This window comes from Pteropus medius, unplaced genomic scaffold, assembly GCF_902729225.1.
Source record: "Pteropus medius unplaced genomic scaffold, Ma_sr-lr_union100, whole genome shotgun sequence".
Lineage (NCBI taxonomy): Eukaryota > Metazoa > Chordata > Mammalia > Chiroptera > Pteropodidae > Pteropus > Pteropus medius.
The window spans coordinates 213,085-234,860 of NW_024348242.1; the positions used below are offsets into that span (position 1 = coordinate 213,085).

At 53.0% G+C, this 21,776-nt stretch overlaps 1 protein-coding gene and 1 non-coding gene across 9 annotated transcripts in view; both read left to right on the forward strand.

Annotated features, from left to right (window-relative positions):
- Positions 1–49: 49 nt before the first annotated feature.
- The window catches only part of GOLGA3 (golgin A3), a 36,755-nt gene continuing 15,028 nt past the window's right edge, over positions 50–21,776 (forward strand). For 2 of the 8 annotated variants that reach the window (XM_039879170.1, XM_039879178.1), the window contains exons 1-11: positions 50–349; positions 5,427–5,735; positions 7,795–8,073; positions 10,181–10,293; positions 12,145–12,803; positions 13,166–13,277; positions 14,958–15,264; positions 16,679–16,881; positions 18,756–18,893; positions 20,517–20,678; positions 20,962–21,330. In XM_039879170.1, the coding sequence (XP_039735104.1) occupies positions 5,609–5,735; positions 7,795–8,073; positions 10,181–10,293; positions 12,145–12,803; positions 13,166–13,277; positions 14,958–15,264; positions 16,679–16,881; positions 18,756–18,893; positions 20,517–20,678; positions 20,962–21,330 (2,469 nt within the window). In that variant the 5' untranslated portion in view covers positions 50–349; positions 5,427–5,608. The other 6 variants (XM_039879177.1, XM_039879172.1, XM_039879175.1 and 3 more) reach the window with 6 other exon arrangements.
- LOC120616134 (5S ribosomal RNA) lies at positions 19,071–19,189 on the forward strand. Its single transcript, XR_005656494.1, has one exon. It is a non-coding gene; the product is annotated as a 5S ribosomal RNA (ribosomal RNA).

Here is a 21,776-nt window from a genome sequence, read left to right on the forward strand (position 1 = left end):
CCACTTCCGCCGGAAGCTCAATTGTCCAGCCTCCGGTCGGAGTTCGTCCCGCAAGTCAGGAAGCTGCGTCTGTACGCGGGAAAGAGCCGCGGACTCTCTTTCCGCAATCCGCCTCCGGCCGGTTGTGAGTGGGCTCGGCCCCGGCCCTGCGGCCGGAGCAGTTCCGGCCCGAGGGCGGCTGCCGGCGAGAAGAGGACGTTCTCTCCCCCGGAACGGAGGCAGCGCGCGCGGGCTGTTTCCCGGGGGCCCGAAGTCGCCGCAGCGCCGCGCCCCGCCCCTCGCGCGGCCACGTCTCCGCTAGAGCCGCCGGGCTGGGCCGGGCCGCCGTCGCGGCTTCCTCAGCACCCGGGTGAGGGTCACGGGAAGCTCCCAGGCCGGGTTCCGCCGGGGAGGGCGAGACGGCGCCCGGGGGCCAAGGCGGGGTCGGGCGCACCCGGAGGGCCGACCGCGTCTCCTCCTGGAGCGGCGACGCCCAGCGCTCCTCTGGCCCCTCACGGTTGGTAGCCTCGGGGCCTGGAAGCCGGCCGGTGCAGGTGTTAGCGGAACTGGCCTCGTAAATGTCCTTACATCCGAGCCCTCCGGAACGCTGTCTGCGTGCGACGGGACGTGGTTTGTCCCAGAGATGCCCGCAGCTGCTGTTGGAGCTGCTTAGAACCCTTCAGGCAGCGCGGGTCCTTTCTCAGAGGTGCTGTCGAGCTGACAAGCGTGACATGGTGCCGCGTGGTTTGTGCGAAGCCGGGCTTAAAGAATCCGTGTGGCTCTTTGCCTCTCCCTCCACCTGGATTCCGTCTCGTTCCGGTGTTAGAGGCGTCTCTCCGGTGCAGTGGGTGCAGTGATACTTTCCGGAGGGAGTGGGCCCGGCCTTACCACTGGTAGGAAGCAGGTGAACAGCTCAGACTTCAACAGATACTTGTTGCCTGTCAGTCGTGTGGCACTGTTCACTTAGATCCTGAGATACGGGGGTGAGGTCCCTGCCTTCGCTGAGCTCGCGCTCCAGGGGACGGGTTCAGACAGTAAGGAGGTAATTGCGGAGAGTATTGGGTGGTGCTTGGGTGGGTCTGTCGGTGACTTTTGAGCCAAGACCTTAGTGACAGACAGGAAGCCAGTTGTGCAAAGTTGTGGAATAAGACTTTTCCAGCAGTATGAATCCAAGTCTGAAGGCCCTAAGGGAGGAGTAAATTTGGTGCGCTCAGGTGGACAAGGGTGACAAAGGTGTAATGAGAAAGGAGGAAACTGAGAGGGACCAGGAGGGGCCGGAGGGCGGGGCCGGGCGGTGCGCAGCTTCCTAGTTTATGGTACAGGCTTGGATTTTATTGTCAGTGTTGGAAACCACTGGGACGTTCTAAGCCATATACAGGTGACTCACGGGTTTTTTAAACTTTGAATTTTCTCTTTAATATTACAAGCAACCCTTTACTGGAGTGGTAGCTTTCAGTTACAGTCTACCTTGAATAGTGAGAAAAAGAAATAAAATTGATCTGACATTACTCAGATTCAAAAGTAGCCTGTTTAACTTAATTTTAGTTTTTGGCTAGTTGCTTTAAGCAGCAGCGTACCTCCTTAAGTGAGAATGTATTCAGTTGGCTTTTAAGTACCAATTTTGACAAGTGCCCGTTGAAAGGAAAACGCTAATAACAGCTACCATTTATTGAGGGCATGGGACAGACCCTGTGCCATGTTGCATTTAATCCTGGCGGAAATTTTGTATTCTTTTTTTTCATCCTCTTACTTACCGGCTAAGAGTGGTTAAGAAATCTGTTTGCGATCTCACAGCTTAGGGCGGGAGAGTCAGGACTTGAAGCTGAGATGTCCGATGCCTGAGCCTGTCATTTGTTTACGTAGTGCTCTGCGCAGTGACACGAGCTTGCCAGGGTTTTCACTTTGTTTATAGGTCCCTGTTTACTTTTAGTTACTAGTATGGCCTCAACTAGACATTATTGTCTTAAGGAAATTCTGTTTTAGCTTTGCCATACTCTGTTGTTTCACAGTGTCAACAGGAACAACTTAAGGTGGAGCTGTTAATGTGCACATATCGAACTCGTGTAATCTGCTGTGTGAGGGAAGCTAGAAGTCACATATGTGCCTGAGACAGTACTTTCTCCGTATGAAGTCCCTTGCTATCAGACAGGGTTGAACCTAGAGTTAAGTACACTTGGCAAATTTCTAAGTGGTAGCTTTGCCCAGTCTTTTCCCTCCAAGAAACAGCAGAATGCGGCTAGCCAAAAATGGTACTATAATAAGACTGACTTTTTAATGTTTTTTTTAAACCAGTGCAGTGCATGTTGGTAATAACAGCTTCCTTGTCTGCCTCTCCTCCTCATCCTGTTTTTGTCAAAAGTCTGAGGTCATGAGGCCCTGAACGACTGAGTCATGCTAAGTAAAATTCACAGGAGACCGAGGATGGACAGACTGCCGGTTTGTTATCCACGGGGAGGAGTGTCACCTCCCCAGGGTGCTTTGGCCAGTCAGTGAGTTCTGTCTCTTGTCTAGCTTCAGGAAAAGCGTGTGAATAGGAGCCACCTTCATGAGTTACTAGAACAAGCCACAGTCATGGGTCTCGTGTCCTGGACGGCTGCACCAGCTCGCTCTGGAGTGAGTAGGACTACTTGGGAATCAAAAAGTTTCTTGTTTAGTAAGAAATCCAAATAAAGAGAACTAAACGAGTAGAGTATGTGATGGTATTGGGCTCAGACAGCTGACAAGTTCGTTTCCATATTTGGTGAGACTTCATCAGCAGACCTCGATCTCAGCTAGTGCTCCCTTTCCCAGGCAGTGTCAAGGTCAGGTGTTGTCACCACGTGCCTCGGTGTCACATTTGCCTCTGCAGCACCCTGGCTGCCCCTCTGCTCTCCCTTGTCTGTTTGGCAGGTTCTGTCTTTAGGAGATGAGTCCAGTCTTGCAGGCTGCGCTTCTCTACCTTCTCGTCCAGGTGACATTGCTTATCTGGCCTGCGGCCTCCCACTTGGTACCCTCAGGGGCGTTCTTTGTCCCTCATTGGAACTGTAGCTCCCAAGTATTTGTAGTTGGAATAGTTTTCCTGTATTTGAAAAGGCAGTGCTGATGCTCATGGATGCAAACACTGTATTTTGTTTTGGAACCACTAGCTTGGTCTCTAAAGGGTGGAAATTGGCAGAGCCAAAGCTTTTACATCAGCAGCCTGCGGTGGGCAGCACCGTGAGTAGGGTGCGTTTAGCGGGGCCGCCTTGGCGGTGGTTTCTGCTTCCAGGGATCTTGGAGCACGACGGAGGAGATGGGCATACACACGGTCGTAGTGTGCTGTGCACGCAGGGGCATCGTGACGGCAGAAGGGAGTGTGCCCGGCCAGGTGCTTTACGTGAGGCCCAGGAGAGACTTCAGAGCAGCACCTAGTGGTAGACGTGGAGTGATCTATGGGAATTTGCCTTGTGGTCCAGGCGAGAAAGGCATCTGTAGCAGAGGGACCAGCTCCCGCCTGAAAAGCACTCGTGTCATTGCGTGCATCACGGGGAGCACTACAGTGATTTAGACATCTTCACCCATGTGTCATCACAATACAAACATTTTTCTTTTGTTGAGGAACTTGTCAGGGTGACTACGTGCAGTGTGCCGTGTACAGTGACAGTTAATTCCGTGCTCCCCCATGTTTGTTGTTACACATCATCTGTCCTTGAAGTGGCCAGCCTGAGATGCAGGGCACAGCTTGGCTATCCTGTGCTGATGTGCCTCACCTTGCTCTTTAAAGGGCAGTCTCTCTAGAGCATCTCGTCCCGGCCGGGCTAGCTTCCTACACCTGCTGCCCAGCGAGTTCCTAGGGTTGTGGCTGGGAGGCAGGCTTGGTGGCATTGCAGTGGTCTTCCATGGAGCTGGGACCCTGCGAAGCAGTGATATTCAGATGGGTCTCTGGGATGTGCGGGTATAGGTGTGGAGCCTCCAAGGGTCCATCTCCTACCCCCCACCTGGGAACCTGTCTGGGATGAAAGGGGTGACCAGTGATTGTAAAGACAGCGGCGGGAGTGAGAACCCATCGCGTCATGCACGGGGTCACGTTTTGGCCAGCCTCGATGACGCCCTTCATTTCTCTGATTCAGACGTCATTTCAGTCTTGGAATGTTTCCGTGAGCCAGGCGCCATGAGCCAGACAGGTGGCCAGAGCTTTCTGGCGAGCGGCAGTGGATCACAGTTACTCGTGTTTTCACTCACGTCTATTCACAGTCCTTGTTGGTACAAACCCTTAGTGCTAGTCTCATGCTTAATAGTAGATCCAACCTTTTTCTATTCTTAACAGCACTAGTACTAACTCTTAGTGTCTTTGGCTTGTAGGGTGCCAGGCAGCAGAGGGGAGTGTGTGGGTCATTTAGCTGCAAGCCAAACACTCCTGAGTCTGCACAAAAGGACATTCTCATCACTAGTCATTCACTACATTGGTGGAGCAGGTGATGCCAACCAGCAGCGGGTACCTGTTCTCGGGTGACAGGCCGAGAGAGGATTATCAGTGTAAATGCTCCTGGAGGAACAGGCACACCGACGTCCCCCTGCCACTGAGCAGTGTCAGCCACTCCTGTGAGGGCCACCGCCTAGGCTCTGGTCTTAAAATGACTGTGGGATTTGTAAGCTGGATTGGAAAGTCATGTAGCTTTTTGTCCTGAAACATGTGAAACACAGAACGGAACATAGGATGACATGAAACCTATTTTGAAGGAAGTAAATGCCAGCGTTTCTATAGATTAAAGAATAGGTCACACCTTATCTGTTGGTGAAATGACAGTATCCTCAGTACAGTTCAGAAGCGAAAACCAGCTTCTTCCTTAACCTTAGCCTAGATCCTGCTAGAAATGAAAGACAGGACTGGTCACCTGCCATGAGATGCGCTCTCTGCCCCCCATTCCAAGGCGGCTGCCCTTCCATGTGTCCTTGACACCGCCGCGCCCCCCACTATACAGCGTATAGTTCCCATGTTCCCTGCAGCTGCTTCTTTCACTTTGCCCTCCTGGTGCTGAGCCGGGTCCCTGGCACCGTCCCCAGGCCTCCTGGAAGGGAGCTTGCTGTGAGCCCTCTGAGCACCTAGGCCTGTGTGTCCCTTGTGGAGGCCACTGGCCACACACATGTGGCTCTTTACTCTCAAATAAAAACTCATTCCTCAGTCGCTCAAGCCCTACCCCCCAGCTTCATGGCACCTGTGACAATTACAGTGCAAATTACTGAGCTGCTCTGTCTCGTCAGAACCATCTTTAGCCAGCACCAGTAGCCAGCAAGCGCCTTAGAGGTGGCCCAGGCGTGGCTGGTTCCGCCTTTCACCTCAAAGCCCAGGATGTTGTGTGTGCTCAAGGCTTGTTTGTCGAATGAATAAATCTGTATTTGTTTATTATACAGATGCAAATTGGGAAGCATCGTTTCTTTAAATCTGACAAATGGAGTTTCATAATATTTTCTATTTTCTCTCCTGTTAGGTGTCATGACCTTATTTGGTTTGATTTCAAGCCATTCATGAGACTTTAAGTCTTTTTCTGAAAATGGAAAACCGAATGCCATCCTTCCCAGGAGCTCAAGGCTGTTGCGATGGCAGAAACCAAACCTGCCAACAGCTCGCTTGCGGCCCCTGAGCGTCAGCCCCACCTGTGTCGTCCTGACCATGGACGGCATGTTGGCTGTGCAGGATGGCCTCTTGGAGGATGGACCCAGCAGTGGTGCCACAGCTCACCCCGACGCCCTCCCGACACCCCTGGGCTCGCCAGCTCCGCCTGACCAGTGGGACAAAGGTCAGTGTCAGTCACCAGCTCCTCTGCGTGCTGCAGATGTTCTGCCCCTGAGCGGGAGGACGTGGCGGGGAGACCACGTGATGGGGGAGACCGATGTTTAAGACCACGATGAACTTTTCACTCAAAGTGTGTTTTTGGTAATCAGATGAGTGTTTTGCTTACTTGGCACCAACTTTAAATCGAGTGCCATGTGTGTTAAACAGAGCAGGGAATGTCCCACTTCTGCCCCAGCAGGGCGGAGCGGGAGTGGCCACTGACACGGCGTTGGTCACTAACAGCCCATCTGGCCGGCCGGCCGGCCGGCTGCTGAAATGTTGCTAACTGGAATCCATTAATGCTTCCGTAGTGATCTGAGGATTATCAAATCACATTTGCCTGTTAGCCGATGAGTTACTTGTCCATCACAGATGCAGGGTAAATTATTCACTCAGGTCTCGTGCCCTTTCCTGCTCAGGGAGTTCAGCACAGTGTGTGCTTGGAAATTGTCGAGTATATATGTACCGACTTACTAGCAGCAGCTGCATTCTGATTCTTGTAAAATGGTGTGTTAGTACCTAAAATGGCTTTGCTGATTAGTGCTTCTTAAATGTCAGGTGGGGCCAGTAACAGCGTGGACCCTGGACCAAGGATTCCACAGCGGGGCGGGCAGGGACCCAGCTCTTAGATCCGCCACAGAGTGTGATGAACCCTCTGGAGGGACCCTTGATTTATGCTGGCCTCACTCTTCTGTGTAAACAGCAGATTCGTGGTGCCTGCATCTCAGGTGGCCACGAGGCTGAAGACACACATGGAAAACCAGCACTTGGGAGCGCCCGTCATCATCGACATCTGTCCATATCAGGCTTCCGTTTGCAAACAGTAGTCCTGTTTATTGGGCCTTCCTACTTTTAGATATTTTTAAAGTGCAACGTGATGCTTGAAAATCACTTTGTTATGTAAACAGTAAGGTTTTAGAGACTCCCAGATCTATAAAGCCATCAGAAAGTGGTATGGAGCGGACTAACTCATATCTGAAATGCAAGACTCCGCCCCCCGCGCCGCACACACAGCAGACCGTGCGTCAGGGCTGCAGTCGGGCCCCTGCCATGCTCTGCGCCCACGGCTCCTGTTTGTGCTCTGCTTTCCCTTTCGGGGAGGCATGGCTAAGTAGCTCCGTTAGTGAGGACTCACATTTTAAGTGACGAGAACTTTCCCAGATGCATGCTGGGACCTCACGGAACCACGGGGTGCGGCGTTAGGGCCGTGCTGCCCTGCCTGGAAGCCCCCTCCCCCCACACGCCATCTCGGTTCTCCCACGGCCGGCCAGTGGCCCACTAGGCTGCAGGGCAGGGAGAAGACTCGTCATTTAACTGTAAGGAGTCTGTCTTCTCTTTTCCTTCTGCTAAGGAAATCAGTTTTAGTTCGTGCACAAACAAGTGTGTGCGCACGTGTTCGTGGGTGAAGCTGAGCTTCCTGTGGTGTGTGGTCGGCACTGTTTGGACTTGGGTTTTACCCAGCAGGTCGCCGCGCGGAAGCATGGACTCTGGGTTCTGTGCTCAGATCTGCCGCGGCCGTCCCGGTCAGCGGATCCACCTCTTTGCCTTAGACTTCTCATTTTGGAGGATGTTTATACTTTGGAATGACTGGAATCAGCCCTTTGTGACTATGGCTCTGATTAGCTCTGTGGTTACCAACACCTGTTGGAAACGTTGTCAGCTGTGTTTTAAACATTTGTTTTCTTTTGCTATAGGTTTAAAACAAACTTTCATAAGATTTCTCATGGTCTTATTTAAATGAAAAGAACCCGTTACTACCGAAGTTCTGCAGCCCGAGTGCGGAGGGCGAGGGCACCCAGGGGTGACGGTGCCAGGCCCTGGGAGGCGGAGCGGCTGGTCCCACGTCTCCCGCCCCCCGGAGAACGAGGGCCTGCCGCCTGCCCGGACTGGACAGATTCGGAGTCTGGCGCTTGCTCTTGCTCACGTCTCTAGCGTCTCTCTTGTCCCGTTTTGGCTGCATGTCTGAAAAACAGCTTGGCCCGGTCGTTACATCCGTGATGGCCCAGCCCCGTTCTCTCTTCCAGGTGCCAGCGTCGAGGCAAACGGAGCTGCAAGTGAAGGACGAAGCCTGGACGTACCCAACAAGGGGGACACCTGTCAGAATGGGCCGACGCCACAGCTCCCAGACCCTCCGTCGGCTCTCAGTCCCCCCACAAGCCCCATGGGTCCTGATGCCCCTCCAGGTGTGGCTGGTTTCCATGACAACCTAAAGAAGTCTCAGGGGCCTAGTGCTGAGGGCAGTGGTAGAAAAGAAGCTCTGCAGTCTCTCAGGCTCAGCCTTCCTATGCAAGAAACGCGGCTGTGTAAGCATCCGATCCCGCCGCCCCCTCCCGTGTCCCCTGTCACTCGCCATCTGCAGAGGCACACGCCCTCCCAGGTCACTGCTCGTCCCTCTGCCATGCACCATTTTGCTATTGTGGTGGATTGTGTGTTAATCAGATAACTCTACTTTAGAGAATGCACCGTCCTGGTCCGATCCGAGGGGCCTGTGTGCGCGTCGTCGTCACCCTGGGTGGCGAGCAGGCAGCCAGTGGGAACTTAATTTCGAAGGTTACACTTGGAAAGCTCTCTTTTATGACGTGTTTTATTTAGCGTTTATTTCGTGCTGATCCCTGCGTATTGAGGGGTGAACAGGTCACACACTGGCCACCTGTGATGAGCCAAAGAAAGCTCCAGGCCTTTGTCTACCACGTGCTTTCTCGTCATTTCATCTCACAGGACCACGCCACGCGTGCTGTTTTACCCCGCACCCCACTTTCAGTGCCTGTGTGATTCAGCGCCTTTTCATATGACCCTTTCCCGGCCTCTCTAAACAGATAGGTTTGGGGTCATTGTTAAAATGGGATCACACGTTCCCATTATTGCACGTTTTTCTCACTCAGCGTTTTCATGTGGCGATTGCCGCCGTTGTCTGCTGCAGCTCGATTCACTCTTAGAAGGCTGGTCGGGGGCCTCTGCAGCCCTCCATCGGCCGCGGTGCCTGATGCTGCGGCGTTTCGGTGCACGTGTCTTCAGCATCACTGCTTTCGTTTCTAGGGGCTACGTCCCAGTAGCAGACCTTCTGGTTAGAAGCAACAGGTGCTTTTGTTTCCATCGCACGTGGTCAAGTTGCCATGCCACTGGCAACCACGAGAGGACGATGCCCCCCACCCTCCTGCACACAGATGCTTTTCAGTCTTCACCAGTCTGAGGGGGCGCTCTGATGCTTCCTTATTACTTAATTAGCAGCTTGCACTTATCTGATTCCTGGAAGGTTTGAGCATGTTTTTATCTGTTACTCCTTTGGCCATTCCTTTCTGTGAATTGTCTGTTCATATGTTTGGCCCATTTTTCTTTTGGGTTGTTTGCCTTTTTCCTCATACGCATTATTTTGTTAGGGCTGTAGTACGTTTTAAATTTTTCTATAAACCAGTTGTCAACATTTAAGCCAAGAGACATCAGCTAAAAGCCCTGGGTGCCTGTGGCTCTTCCTGGTGAGCGTCGGTGGTGTTGGGTTTCCTCTTGAAGCCATAGGTTTCTGCATCTGGAGCATTTCGCCTGGCTTTTCGAGAAGTACAGGAGGTCTCTTCAGTGATAAACGCACAAAGTAGTAATGGCATCGGTGAATTCCTAGTGAAATTCTTGGCGACTGCTCAGGTGTCAGGTTATTTAAAACAACAGCTGCTTACATCCTCAGAACCTACATCTGAAGGTGGCGCCATCTGGAAATGGTTAAACTAGGACACTGTCTGCTCTCTCCGCCCATCCCCTGGGTCCTCCCGATGTCCCACGTGCGTGTCTGGTGAAAAACATGTGACCAGTGTACCTTCGCACTGACTGTTCAGCCCTTTATTACCCAGAGTGGAGGTTTGGGTTTTGATATTTTAGATTCTGTTATTGGCCAAAAATACAATGTGACTCGTTATGGAAGAAATGTAAGCTGTGGATCAAATTTACCTCCAAATGGAGCTGCACAAAGAAAGTACGTTTGGTGTGAAATGATGGTGTGACTGGGTGTGATTCCATGAAGACTGCTCCCGACGTTCCTCTGTGACATCAGAGGTCAGTGTTAGAGCTGGACGAGGGCCGAGGACCCCTGAGTGTCAACGCTCACCACGGCACGAGCTCTGAATTTTATTTCCTTGTTACTCAGGCACAGTGGCCCGTGTCTTGCTGTATCCACAGGATGTGGTAGGGAGCAGTGTCTTTGTGGCTTGAGCGCAAAGCTTGGGTGGGTCCTGTCTGCAGCCATTGTCCAGGGCTCACTGTGTTTTCTTCATCTGGAGGTAGTCCTTTCAAAGTAGATGGTTGTGCATTGTTTAGAAGCTAAGTCATATTGGTAATTAAACACAAAACTGCCAAACTGCTCTTATGATTTGTCCTTTGTACCCTGATGCCTTCTGAGTTTCTAAATTGCCATTCTGCCCCCAGGCTCAACAGAGGCTTCGCTGCCCCTGGAGAAGGAGGAGCAGGTCCGACTGCAGGCTCGGAAGCGGCTGGAAGAACAGCTCAAACAGTACAGGGTGAAGCGCCAGCAGGAAAGAGTGAGTCCCTGTTCTGAGCAAGTTCATGGAGACTTCACGTGTGAAAGGCAGCGATGAGTCAGACATGCTTCTGGGGCCTGCTGTTTATTTCTCTGTGCTGGAATGGGCTTCGGTGCTTTTCCACAAAGACCCATTTCTCTCATAAGGGTCCCACCCTTGGGGCAGATTCCAGCAGGGCCTGGTTCCTACCCCGTCCGAGCCTTCTTCCCTTGGAAGAAGCATATTTTACTCCTAAATCTGCCATTTGAAAAGCAGAGACGGCAAACACACGGGTATCGTTGGTCTCTGTGCTTGAGCAGCCAGCCAGCCCTGGGCCTCGGCTGTTTATGAGTGATAACTCCGCCATACAGAGTTAGCGTGTGTGCCATGTCATACATAATGCTGAGCGTGTCTACATGACGTGCTAGCATCAGTCTTGGGTACAGAACTCTGTTGGGGTGCTGGCGAAAGCAGTCCCTTAACCACATTTAGTGACTCCAGGCAAGGGGAGTGTGAATGTTCACAGTCGTCCGGTTTTTCTGCGGACTTGAAAAATGTCACACTAAAATCATTTAAAATTAAAACTAATTTTTAAAGTTGGTTTCAGTGAATGATTTCATAGTGACAAGTCCCCATCAGGGTTGGCCATTTGTTTTCCCGAGGGATCCGTGGCCTTGCGGGTCTGTCTTCCCCAGTGGTCACGACGTTGCCTTACTGTGGTGCTTCTTGAGTAGCTACAGATCCCACCCGTACTTCGGGCTGCGTTGAGTCTTCAGCTTCTCTGCTGTTTTTCTCATTCTCATGGATCTGATTATGGCACCTTGCCACTGCATGCTAACATCCGGTGATCCGGCCTGTCCATCCCCACACCCTGTACACTGCCCTAGCTGTTCATGCTCATCCTTCCACTTGCATCCCAGTATCATTCTGAGATGCTTTCTGTTCTTCCCACATCCCCCGGCCCCGCTGGGGTCGCACCGACTTTGTGGAATAGCATGGGGACAAGTGTTTCTCCGTAAGAGAAACATTGAAATAGCAGCAGGCAACAGTGTCTTCCTTCATCCCGTGTCTCAAGGCTCTTTGGGAAGTTCTGGCTAACGTGGTAATATGAGAAAAATAAGAAGTCTAACTACTGAAAAAGAAGAGAGATGTTACTGTTATTTGCAGGTGTCGTTAATGCCTTGTAAACGCCAAATACAAAGTCATAAATTTGTAATGTTATAAAATTAATAATGAGGGTTCAGGAAATTGATTTAAAAATATAAATTATAAAACAATAGTTATAATGACCAGTTATAATATTAGTGGGAAAACGTAATATTTACAATAACAAAATGATAAAATATCTAAGCATTAAATTGAAATGGCAGTAAACATGGTTTAGAATCTAGATGAACACTACATAACTTCCTTGGTTCGGGGACCTGCAAGCAGATACGAATAAGTGGAAGAGAACAGGTCATTGTCCTGTAAATAATTATAAAGTTAAATAGTTGTAATTCAACAGGACTTTTGTTTTAACTTGAAGAAAATTTTCAAGTTTTTCTAAAAGAATGAATATGGGAGAATAGCCAGATTTTTTAAAAAATTTTTTTATTATTATTTTTTCTAGCCCTAACCCCAACCCTATAGCCAGGAGATTTATAAAGGAAGTATGCTGAGGAAGGACTCGCTCTAATGTTTTCTAGTATTAACAAGCCACAGCCATTAAAGGCACGTGCTTGGATTGGCCGCTGGACGTGGCACAGAGGCAGTGAGCCTGCAAAGGATTGAGGGCCTGCGGAAGGAATGCGATTGGCGTAGCCTTTCTGGTGCCACATTTTAAATGCTGTTTGTCGATTTTAAATAATCGTGCTTTCCTTTCCTTCTCAGTCCAGTCAACCTGCAACTAAAACGAGACTTTTTAGCACGCTTGATCCTGAACTCATGTTGAACCCAGAAAACTTACCAAGAGCCAATGCCGTGGCTATGACAAAGGAATATTCTTTCCTGCGCACCAGTGTCCCTCGGGGGCCGAAGGTGGGCAGCTTGGGACTCCTGGCACATCCTAAGGAGAAAAAAAGTTCCAGATCAAGCAAAATTCGGTCTCTGGCTGACTATAGAACCGAAGACTCGGACGCTGGGAATTCTGGCGGAAGCATTCCTGCCGCGGACCGTGCCGGCGGTCCCCTGAAGCAGCACCGTGGCAGTGCGGCGGCGGTGGTGTCGGAGGTCAGCCTGTCTCCTGGGGCCGAGGGCCGCCTGGAGAATGTGTCCCTGGTGGGAGATAATGTGTCTGAGGCCGATGGGGACGAGAGTGACAGCTCCTCCTACAGCAGCGTCTCCGCCCCAGGGGTGCACGGCCTCCTGGTGAACACTGTGGGCGCGCGGGAAGCCTCCTACATGGTCGGTGGCCAGGAGGTCGCCGCCAGCTCCCTGGGCCAGTTCCCGTCCATCACGGATGTCCTCCAGGCCGCCACAGCCGAGCACCAAGACCGGGCCCCGGCCGTCAATGGGGAGGTGCGGAGCCGGGCCGGCAGCGTCGGCAGCAGGTGGGCAGGCAGCCGCTTCCTCTCCTAACCCTTAGGCTCTGACGTGTCCCGTGCACCACATGTGCTGCGTGGCGGACGTGGAATCGGGGCTGCCCAGTCATCGTCTGCAGCACCGCAGTGCTCTGCCCGCCGGCGCAGCCCTGGGCTCACGTTCTAAAGGCCGGTCCAGGGGCTGCCCGAGATGCCTGCCTGCAGTGTGAGCGTTCACGGGAGCTCTCTGCGGAAACCCTGTCACTTATTTTTAAAACTGGGAGGGAGGGCAGCAGCAGGGCGGCGCTGGGTTTCAAGGGCATGGACACATGGAAAGGAGAGAACCAGCAGTCACGTTCCCACCACCTGACCCTTCGTGCCTTTCCTTCCAGCGTGTCCGTGGGAAGTTCCGTGGCCGAAACTCATGATGAAATGTTGCAGGTTCTTAAAGAAAAAACAAGACTCGAAGGACAGCTAGAAGCCTTATCGATGGAGGCCAGCCAGGTAATGGCTGTCTGGTGGGTGTGTCTGGGGCGCGTACTTCCTGTTCCTCGGGTACAGTCTCATACATCTTTAAGAACGAGCTGCAGCGGCAGCCATACCCTCTGTCCCTGACATTCATCTGCGTCATCGGCCTCAGAAAGACAGTTTCCCGCCTGACTGTTCGCTCACTTTTTCCCCGTATCTGTCAGGGTCTGCCTAGGAGATTTTGTGGCTCTGCTATTAGGGACCTAACAGTGCATCATAGTTCAATTGTTTTGGTTCATTTCAATTTTTTCTGGCACGTTAAGATTGTCATTTTTGCCCATGTCATATTTTTTTGCTGTGGGTTTTGCTTTTCTGTTAACGAGCTCGGCTTATCTGGTTAGCATATGCCTGAAAAATAATTTTCTGTCCCTTAATTTTCAACTTTCCTGTCAACAATTGGAGTAGATTGGTTCTGTTGAATTTGACTCTACGCATTGGGCGTGGAGAGCTGGAGACACCGGCCCTGAGTATCAGGTCCCAGCGAGGGCATTTCTCTTAGGTGGCGGGGAGGGGCCGCTGATGCCAGGAGCAGCTGGCTTCGATGAGCTTTTAAACACGCCGTCCTGTGATACGGGCCGGCCGCTCTGTCCATGACGTGCTGACTGAAGAGGCGATGCCGAGACCGCGATGGCAGTGTTTGTACACGACTTCCACTCTGTCCTGCTTCAGGATCTAGCTCGTCAAGGGCGTGTCCCTTTCAGCTGTGTCCGACTGCTGTCTCAGTTGTCCCTTACCTTCTCATTCTCCTGGGGGCTCGTTTCCTCTCTCATTGTATCCGAACCAGGACCCCAGTGGGTCAGCCAGTGCGACACTTTCTGGCTTTTCCGTGGAGACGTGCTTACTGTAAAATCGCGTCGCGCTTGCTCGGGTAACTTGGTACCTTAGGTGTTGGTCCTCCTGTTGGTTGGCTTGGGGGCTGGTCGCCAAGATGTTGGTCTCCCCTGACATCACAGCTTGGAGTTCCCACGCATACCCCTGACAGACCACGCCCTTCGCTCGTCTTGTGGACGTGCTCTGCTGCCCTGGGCTTCGCGAGGCCCCACGGTCTCATCACTCCCTGCTCTGTGCTGTGGGCAGCGGGCCTTGTGGTCCCGCTGCCCAGAGCAGAACAGTGCTACAGGCTGCTCTGTGCCCTGGAGCCCTGGCCAGAGCCCCTCAGGGCCGGGCCCCCTGTGTGATAGCAGTCTTTCCTGCAGACATGTTCTGCCAGGCTGTCTTCCCCAGATCTGGACCTTACTGTTCTCCGTCTTCAAGGGCCCGTCAAGACTCCTGGTTTTCTTTCTTTGTGCATCTGTGTGCGTGCTTACATGGTTTTCGGTTTTTCAAACAAATGTGTTTCCCAGCATCCTAGTGGGTGAATGGGTGCTTGCACTGTTATCCCAAGTGCTACCCTGCTCGGTGCCACCGTGTATAAAATGAGCACACCGTGAGTGCCGTCCTGCCCGCTGGGCTTGTCTGGAGAATCCGCCTTCTTTGGCGATGACTGTCATGCTGGATGGCTGAGTAGTTTGGAAGACATAGTGCTTTCCTGTAAAGTGCACCTGTGGACACCGCTCTTTGTCTCTTGGTTTGTTGTGGCAGCCTTCTTAATTTAACACAGGGCAGAAGTGACTTAATTTTCTGAAAGTCAGCATGGCTATTTGGCAACCCTTCCAGGCCCTTAAAGAAAAAGCCGAGCTGCAGGCGCAGCTCGCCGCCCTGAACACCAGGCTGCGGGCGCAGGCGGAGCACAGCCACAGCAGCCAGCAGAGGCAGGATTCGCTCAGCTCGGAGGTGGACACCTTGAAGCAGTCGTGCTGGGACCTGGAGCGGGCAATGAGCGACCTGCAGAGCATGCTGGAGGCCAAGAATGCCAGCCTGGCGTCCTCCAACAGCGACCTGCAGGTGGCAGAGGAGCAGTACCAACGACTCCTGGCCAAGGTGGAGGAGATGCAGAGGAGCATGCTCAGTAAGGACAACACAGGTGCGTGGCCCCCAGGTCTGTGGCTTGCACCCTTAATCCTTGTGAAAGGCCCAGAGAGCTGTCGCCGGCGAGGGGGACCGTCATCATACTAACGTGTGGGGTGTTCTCCCTTCTGATTCATACGTGAGGGGCCCGCTCTCCTAAAGTAGGTATTAGTTTCGTTTGAGCGTGTGGACATCGTACGTTTTTGTATATGCTTCGCGAGAGTGGCTTAGGTCTGAGAAGTGGACTCTGGACCCTCGAGAGTCAGTGGTTGTCATTTCGACTCACTCGGCCTTCAAAGTCCATTGGCCTTTGGGGGCTAGAGCTGCCTGCTTTTGCCACAGCATTGCAGATTCTGTTTAAAATATTTAAAAGCAGCACTTAGATTGTTGATTAGTAAATCTTTATTTTCCCTATCTTAAGTTTAGGTTTCGGGTCTAGCTGGACCCCTGTGGGAATCCCCTGTGGCATGACACTAATGTAATAGCAGGTCCAGGGGACCTTGGTGGCAGGCCATGCACAGAGCAGCGTACGGCCCTTCCCCTGTGCTGCCTTCTCACCCTGGGACACAGACTCTTCCCCAGAGTTGACATCTGCCTCCAGCCAGATGCCGGGGAGGCTGGTTGGTCATTTCCCAGCTCCTCCTCCCCGCACCGTGTTCTTCGATGCGAGGAGTTGACCATACCGGCAACCAGCAGGTGTTTGTGTGGAACTGGTGACAAGATGCTATTCCTGAGTTTGTTGAGGCTACAGATGTCATTAGGTCCCTCAAGACTAGAGCCCTGGCCTCCACAGAGATGCTGTGGACACATGGCGGGCTCGGTGTGCCCAGATCCCCCAGGTGTGGCCTGGATCCTTACCATGTGCGTCTGCCATGAGGTCAGCTGTCGTTGCACCTCAGGGCATCCGCGGGCAGGTGCAGAACCAGAAACCAGGGCCTCCTGATGCGCTCACTCCCAGCCGAGCCAACCTTCAGCTCTTATGCCTCAAACGCTGTCCTTCTAGGTCTACTTGGTGCCACGTTTTTTTTTGCGCTTTTTTTTTGATGGTTTTGCTATTTAAAATGCACCCTAGACACTGGTATTCCTAAGTGAAGGAGACTATGATGTGTTTTCCGGAGAAAACACGTGTATTAGATGAGCTTCCTTCAGGCCCAGGTTACTGTGCTGCCGGCCCTGGATTCCTGCTAACGAGCAACTGGCAGACAAAGTCAGGTGTCGTCAGACAGACACACAAACACAAAACAGGGCTGCATATTGATGGGTTGATGAGATGTGACCACAGCTGTTTCCTTCAGGAGCCATGGTTCAGTGTTCGTGACTTTGAACCTTACTACAGCGCATAACGAGGAGGAGCCGCTTTCTTGCTCTCCGCAGAGCGGCCAGCTCCTGGTGGTGGCGGTGTCTGAGCAGCTGTGCTTGCTTGCTTCCAGTGCACGACCTGCGGCAGCAGATGGTGGCCTTACAGAGCCAGCTACAGCAAGTGCAGCTGGAGCGCACGACGCTGACCAGCAAGCTGAAGGCGTCCCAGGCCGAAATCTCGTCTCTGCAGAGTGTCCGGCAGTGGTACCAGCAGCAGCTCGCCCTGGCGCAGGAGGCCCGGGTCAGACTGCAGGGCGAGATGGCCCACATCCAGGTATGCCCCGACGGCTGGGCAGGCCGCACTCCACATCTCGTGCAGACGACTGCTTTTTCCCTAAGTTAAGACTTCCGCTTTTAGGTGTCAGAGATGCATTTTTAAAAAATCTGCTAACCACTCACGTAGCCCACACGTGTCCTGTACAGGAAGTACCTCCTTGTGACCTTCTGACACCAGGGGTCTGACAGCCTCTCTACTTGAGCTTGAGCAGGTTTAATTCTAAAACACATTTCCGGTATGTCCTGTATTCCTGGTTGTGAGTGATAAGGCTCTTTCCCTCTGAGGGCATCTTCCGTCGTCTGAACCGGGCTCTTGAACCCACATCCGCCTGGTCTCAGGACTCTCACAGCCCCTGGTCTCTGCCCTCCAGTGACCTTGTTTCGGACTCACACAGAGGTCAGCTTGTGTCGCCTTCCCAGCTGGAACATCTCCCGTCTCCAGCTCCTTCGTCACCAGGTCTTTCCTGTGTGAATGCTCGTGTCCTGCATCCTGCAGGGATCGTCTTCCCCTGCACCTCGCTCGGTTAGGACGCAGGCCCCAGTGGGAGTGTGCGCGGTCCAGGTGCGCAGGCTCGCTGGGCCGCTTCGTGCTGCCGAGGCGCACTCTGCCCGGGGCTCGGCGCTCTGGCCTCACTGCGTTGGTCACAAAGGTGCCTGGTGGTGCCTGAGCAGCCTCAGTCCTCCTTTGGCATTTAGCTGGCATTTAGTTTTGTCCTCACCTCTTTTTTTGGTCCAGATAAAATATCGTAGGTGTGGTAAAACTTTTTTTAAACAGGACGTAAAATACTAACTCTACCAAATGCTTTTTTCTAAAAAAAATCTAAAGTCTATAAATATATAAAGTAGAAATTTTCTTAAATTTATGTTACGTGTTTAAGCTAAAGGACCATGCGTAACATGCTTAGAAATCAAGTTAATGAAGATGAACCTACAGCACGTTTATGTGAGGCATAAAATATTTTAAAAAGCCAGATTTATGTGTCACTCTACCTGAGAACTGGGGCCTGGACGACAGAAGCAGAGGAGGGGTCTGGGGCAGTGGCCGCTTGGGAGCTGTAGCTGGTTTCCTTGATTACCTGTGGGACCCGAGTCGAGCATTCCTTTTTAGGGTGTTTAGTACATTTTCTGCCTCTTCCCAGGCACACAGGCGCGTTCCCAGGACCGCGCAGGAGGGAGCGGCATGCAGGGCAGTCTCTGTTCTTCCATTGCCTTGAGACACGGGCCTAGCAGACTGTACCTCTCCTGCTGCAGCCGCTCCCACTGTGACCTGAGACAGCTGCAGGTCTGGGAACGTTCAGGTTGCATCTGGGAGTGATGAGCTCAGAGGTCCAGTCACAGGCTGTGTGTCCTCGGACTTCTCTTCACTGACCCCTCTCTGGGCCAGCATGTCGGAGAGCTGTAAAGCTGGCTTGGGGAGACAGTCAGGCAGAGGGGGCCTGACTGATGACCTGGGTCAGACCCTGGGCTAGAGTGCCAAGGCCGTTGCTTGAGGATAGCCGGGGTCGGCCTGGGGAGTGTGCAGGACGGGCAGGCACTGAGCAGCCACAGCCGTCCCTGTCCCTCCAGCCCCGGCTGTCCTGGCCTGCGGGGCTCCCAGGTGTGCCTTGACGGTATTTGTGTAGCCCTTGGGGATTTGGACCTCTGACTTCAGGCTGCCGGCCGCCCTTCAGGCACACAGAACCAGCTGGCCCTAGTGACAGGGCGACTGGCAGGAAGGCGGCGGTGAGGCCCTGCGTGGTGGAGTCCCGGGGAGCAAGCCACCTGGGGCCATGGCTCACCAGAAACCCCCACCCTGGCAGCCTCGGGGATGGGCTGGCCTGCGTTTGTGCTTGAAGTCTAGCAACTTTCCACCTGGTGGTTTTCTCTCTGAAGGTTGGACAGATGACCCAGGCAGGCCTCCTAGAGCACCTGAAACTTGAGAACGTGTCCCTGTCCCACCAGCTGACGGAAACACAGCACAGGTCCATCAAGGAGAAGGAGCGCATTGCTCTGCGGCTCCAGGGCATTGAGGTGAGGCCCGCGGTTCTGCGGCTCAGTGCATCAGCGCTGTGTGGTTGTTTTTGGATTAGGCTTTTTTTGGGGGGACATTGGTTGAGATAAAAAAAAAGAAAAGTATAGAAATACATACGTATACGTAAACATTAGTGTAACATGAATACATTTTTTGGCCTTTTAAGACATTGAATAGTCTACGGCCACGCCACCCTGAACAAGCCCGATCCCGTCTGATCTCGGAAGCTAAGCAGGGTCGGGCCTGGTTAGTACTTGGATGGGAGACCGCCTGGGAATACCGGGCGCTGTAGGTGTAAAAAGTAAAAAAATAGAAATAAGGGATTGTAAGCTGACAAGGTCCTTGCAATCTGTGAGGTCAACTAAGGGTTGCCTCGCCTGAAAAATTTAAAAAAAAAACCAAAAAAACATTATAAACAGCCTGCAGTGATTAGGTATGGGGTTCAGTGCCTCACTTTCACTGTAAGCTCATCTCTCTGTCACTCATCTGGCAGTGGTGACAGGCTCCTCCTCCCTGAACTGCGGGAGGCCTGCGCGCCATCACTCACCAGGTCGTTGGGGTGGTGCTGGGCAGGACTGGCTGGGAGGGTGGAGTCTGGTGCGTGTCTCAGCATTTCAGAGCCTGGTGGTCATAAGCGTTTTCTTGTCTCCAAGTACTCAGCCTACATTATGACTTAATCCGCCAACAACCGTAGGAAGTAGCAAGGACCATGGCCAGCTGCCCCACAGGTTATTTCCAGGGGAACAAGATGCAGTAGTTTGGACTGAGACCCAGTACCTGCTCCCTGTTCTAGCTGCGAGGCCCTGGATGGTTTCTTAACCTCTCTGAGCCTTGTTTCCTTTTTATAAAATGAAAGTCAAAATAACAACTTAATAGGCTTATTCGGAAAAGTAGAGAACAGAGTACACGATATCTCGGGGGTGTGTACCGTGGCAGTTTTGTGCTATGGGTGTCACTGGCCTTTGACAGTCACATGGCAGGTCGGCATCCTGTGACTGGTGTGGTCTCCCATCTCCCTTCTCCACACATGTCCTTTTGTCCTCACGGATGCCGTGGATGAGGGAAGAGAATCTTGGCATGAAAAACATAGGCTTCAAGGGCTCCGGTGTCAAAGAACTGAAAAATTTTAAGTTGTGTATTAGTGGTTTTTTCCTACTTGGATATTGGGTCCTACCTATACTGTCAGAGTGAGGAATCCGTGCTGCCCCACGGCTCCTGGTCTCTGGTCTTACCGAATGGCATTGAAAAGGAATGTCCACGTGTTCACAGCCCGGAAGTGGGCACCGGCTGCAGCCTGTCCTCACACGAGGGGCAGTACGGGGTCTCCTTCACGATGCTGCATCCTGGTTCCTCGCCGAGTTGTCTGCTTGCTTCTGCCTTCAGCCAAACCCAAGGGTCCACAGAGGGGACCGTGGGCAGGGGAGGAGGCAAAGCAGCCTGGATGGGTAGTGGGAGGTCACCAGCCTCTGCCCTGTGTGGCCTCAGCTACTCTGTTTGCAGGTCGTGCATAGGACGGTGATGTGGACGAGGGCCCCTCTCCAGGTGGCGGGTTTTCCTCCTCAGTCTGCGTTGGCCGTCAGCTTACTCTGCTTTTTAAAATATAACCTGTCTTCTGGGCACAGGCTGACATGTTGGACCAAGAAGCCGCCTTCGTGCAGATTCAGGAGGCGAAGACGATGGTGGAGGAGGACCTGCAGAGGAGGCTGGAGGAGTCCGAGGAGGAGAAGCAGCAGCTGCAGCAGATAGTCGCCTCGGCAGCAGCGCTGGAGCAGCAGTTAGCACAGGCAGGCACCCGGGGCTGCGTGGCCGGCCTCGCCATGCGTCTGTACGGGTCTGTCCGTCTAATTCGTTTCGGTGTCCCGTCGTCAGATCTGGCTGCTGTCACAGAGCCGGCCGGGCACTTGCTCTGCAGCGTGCTTCTGTGCCAGATGTTTTTGTGCAAAGACACCCTCCAAGTGTCCGTCCAAAGTATTTAAAACCTGAGCAGGGAAAATGTGGAAACTCTTGGGGCGCAGTGGTATTTCCATTCAAGAGTGGTCAGATTGAATCCAGTTCCTTCCTGTCCAGGTCAAGTTGACATTGCATCAGCGAGACCAGCAGCTAGAGGCCCTGCAGCAGGAGCATCTGGACCTGCTGAAGCAGTTCACCTCGACTCAGGAGGCCGTGCAGAGCAGGGAACAGGCCCTCAGCGACCTGCAGGTGCACTTTGATGAGCTGCAGGCCAGGCTGGAGGAGCTGCAGGTGGAGGCCACTTCCAGAGACGACACGATCCACTTCCTGCAAAACGAGAAGATCGTACTGGAGGTGGCCCTGCAGGCGGCCAAGAGCAGCAAGGAGGAATTCGATAGAGGCACCAAACGCTTGGAAGGTGGTGCCGAGGAAACGCTGGACACTTTAGAGCAGTTGAGACGAGAGTTAGCCGTCAGGTCCAGCCAGGTAACGCATTTCGCCATCATTTTGTTAGGAATCGAAATCACACCTGCAAGAACTGACACCAATTACTTGGGCCTTTCTTTGGACACCTTGTTTTGCAAATGTGAAGGAGTGCGTCCAGGGCAGAGCCCGGGGCTCAGCTGGGCGGGGGGCCACACTGGCCAGGGCGTACTTCCGGCCTGCTTTCCCAGGGTGCATGGGTGCTGGGAATGGAGAACTGAGTTAGGCTTGGGCTTCGAAACCAGTTTCCATCCACAGATGAGTGGAGCTCAGACAGGAAGAGCTGTGTGAAGTTTTGGTTTTTCCTTCCCATGCGCCTGATTGCGGTGGGTCCCGCTGGACATGACAGGACAGCTGTGGCGGCGGCCGGCAGGGGCAGAGAGCTGGCCCGAGGCTCTGGGTATATGCGGACACGACCCGGGTCGCCACACCTGGGAGCCATCATGCTA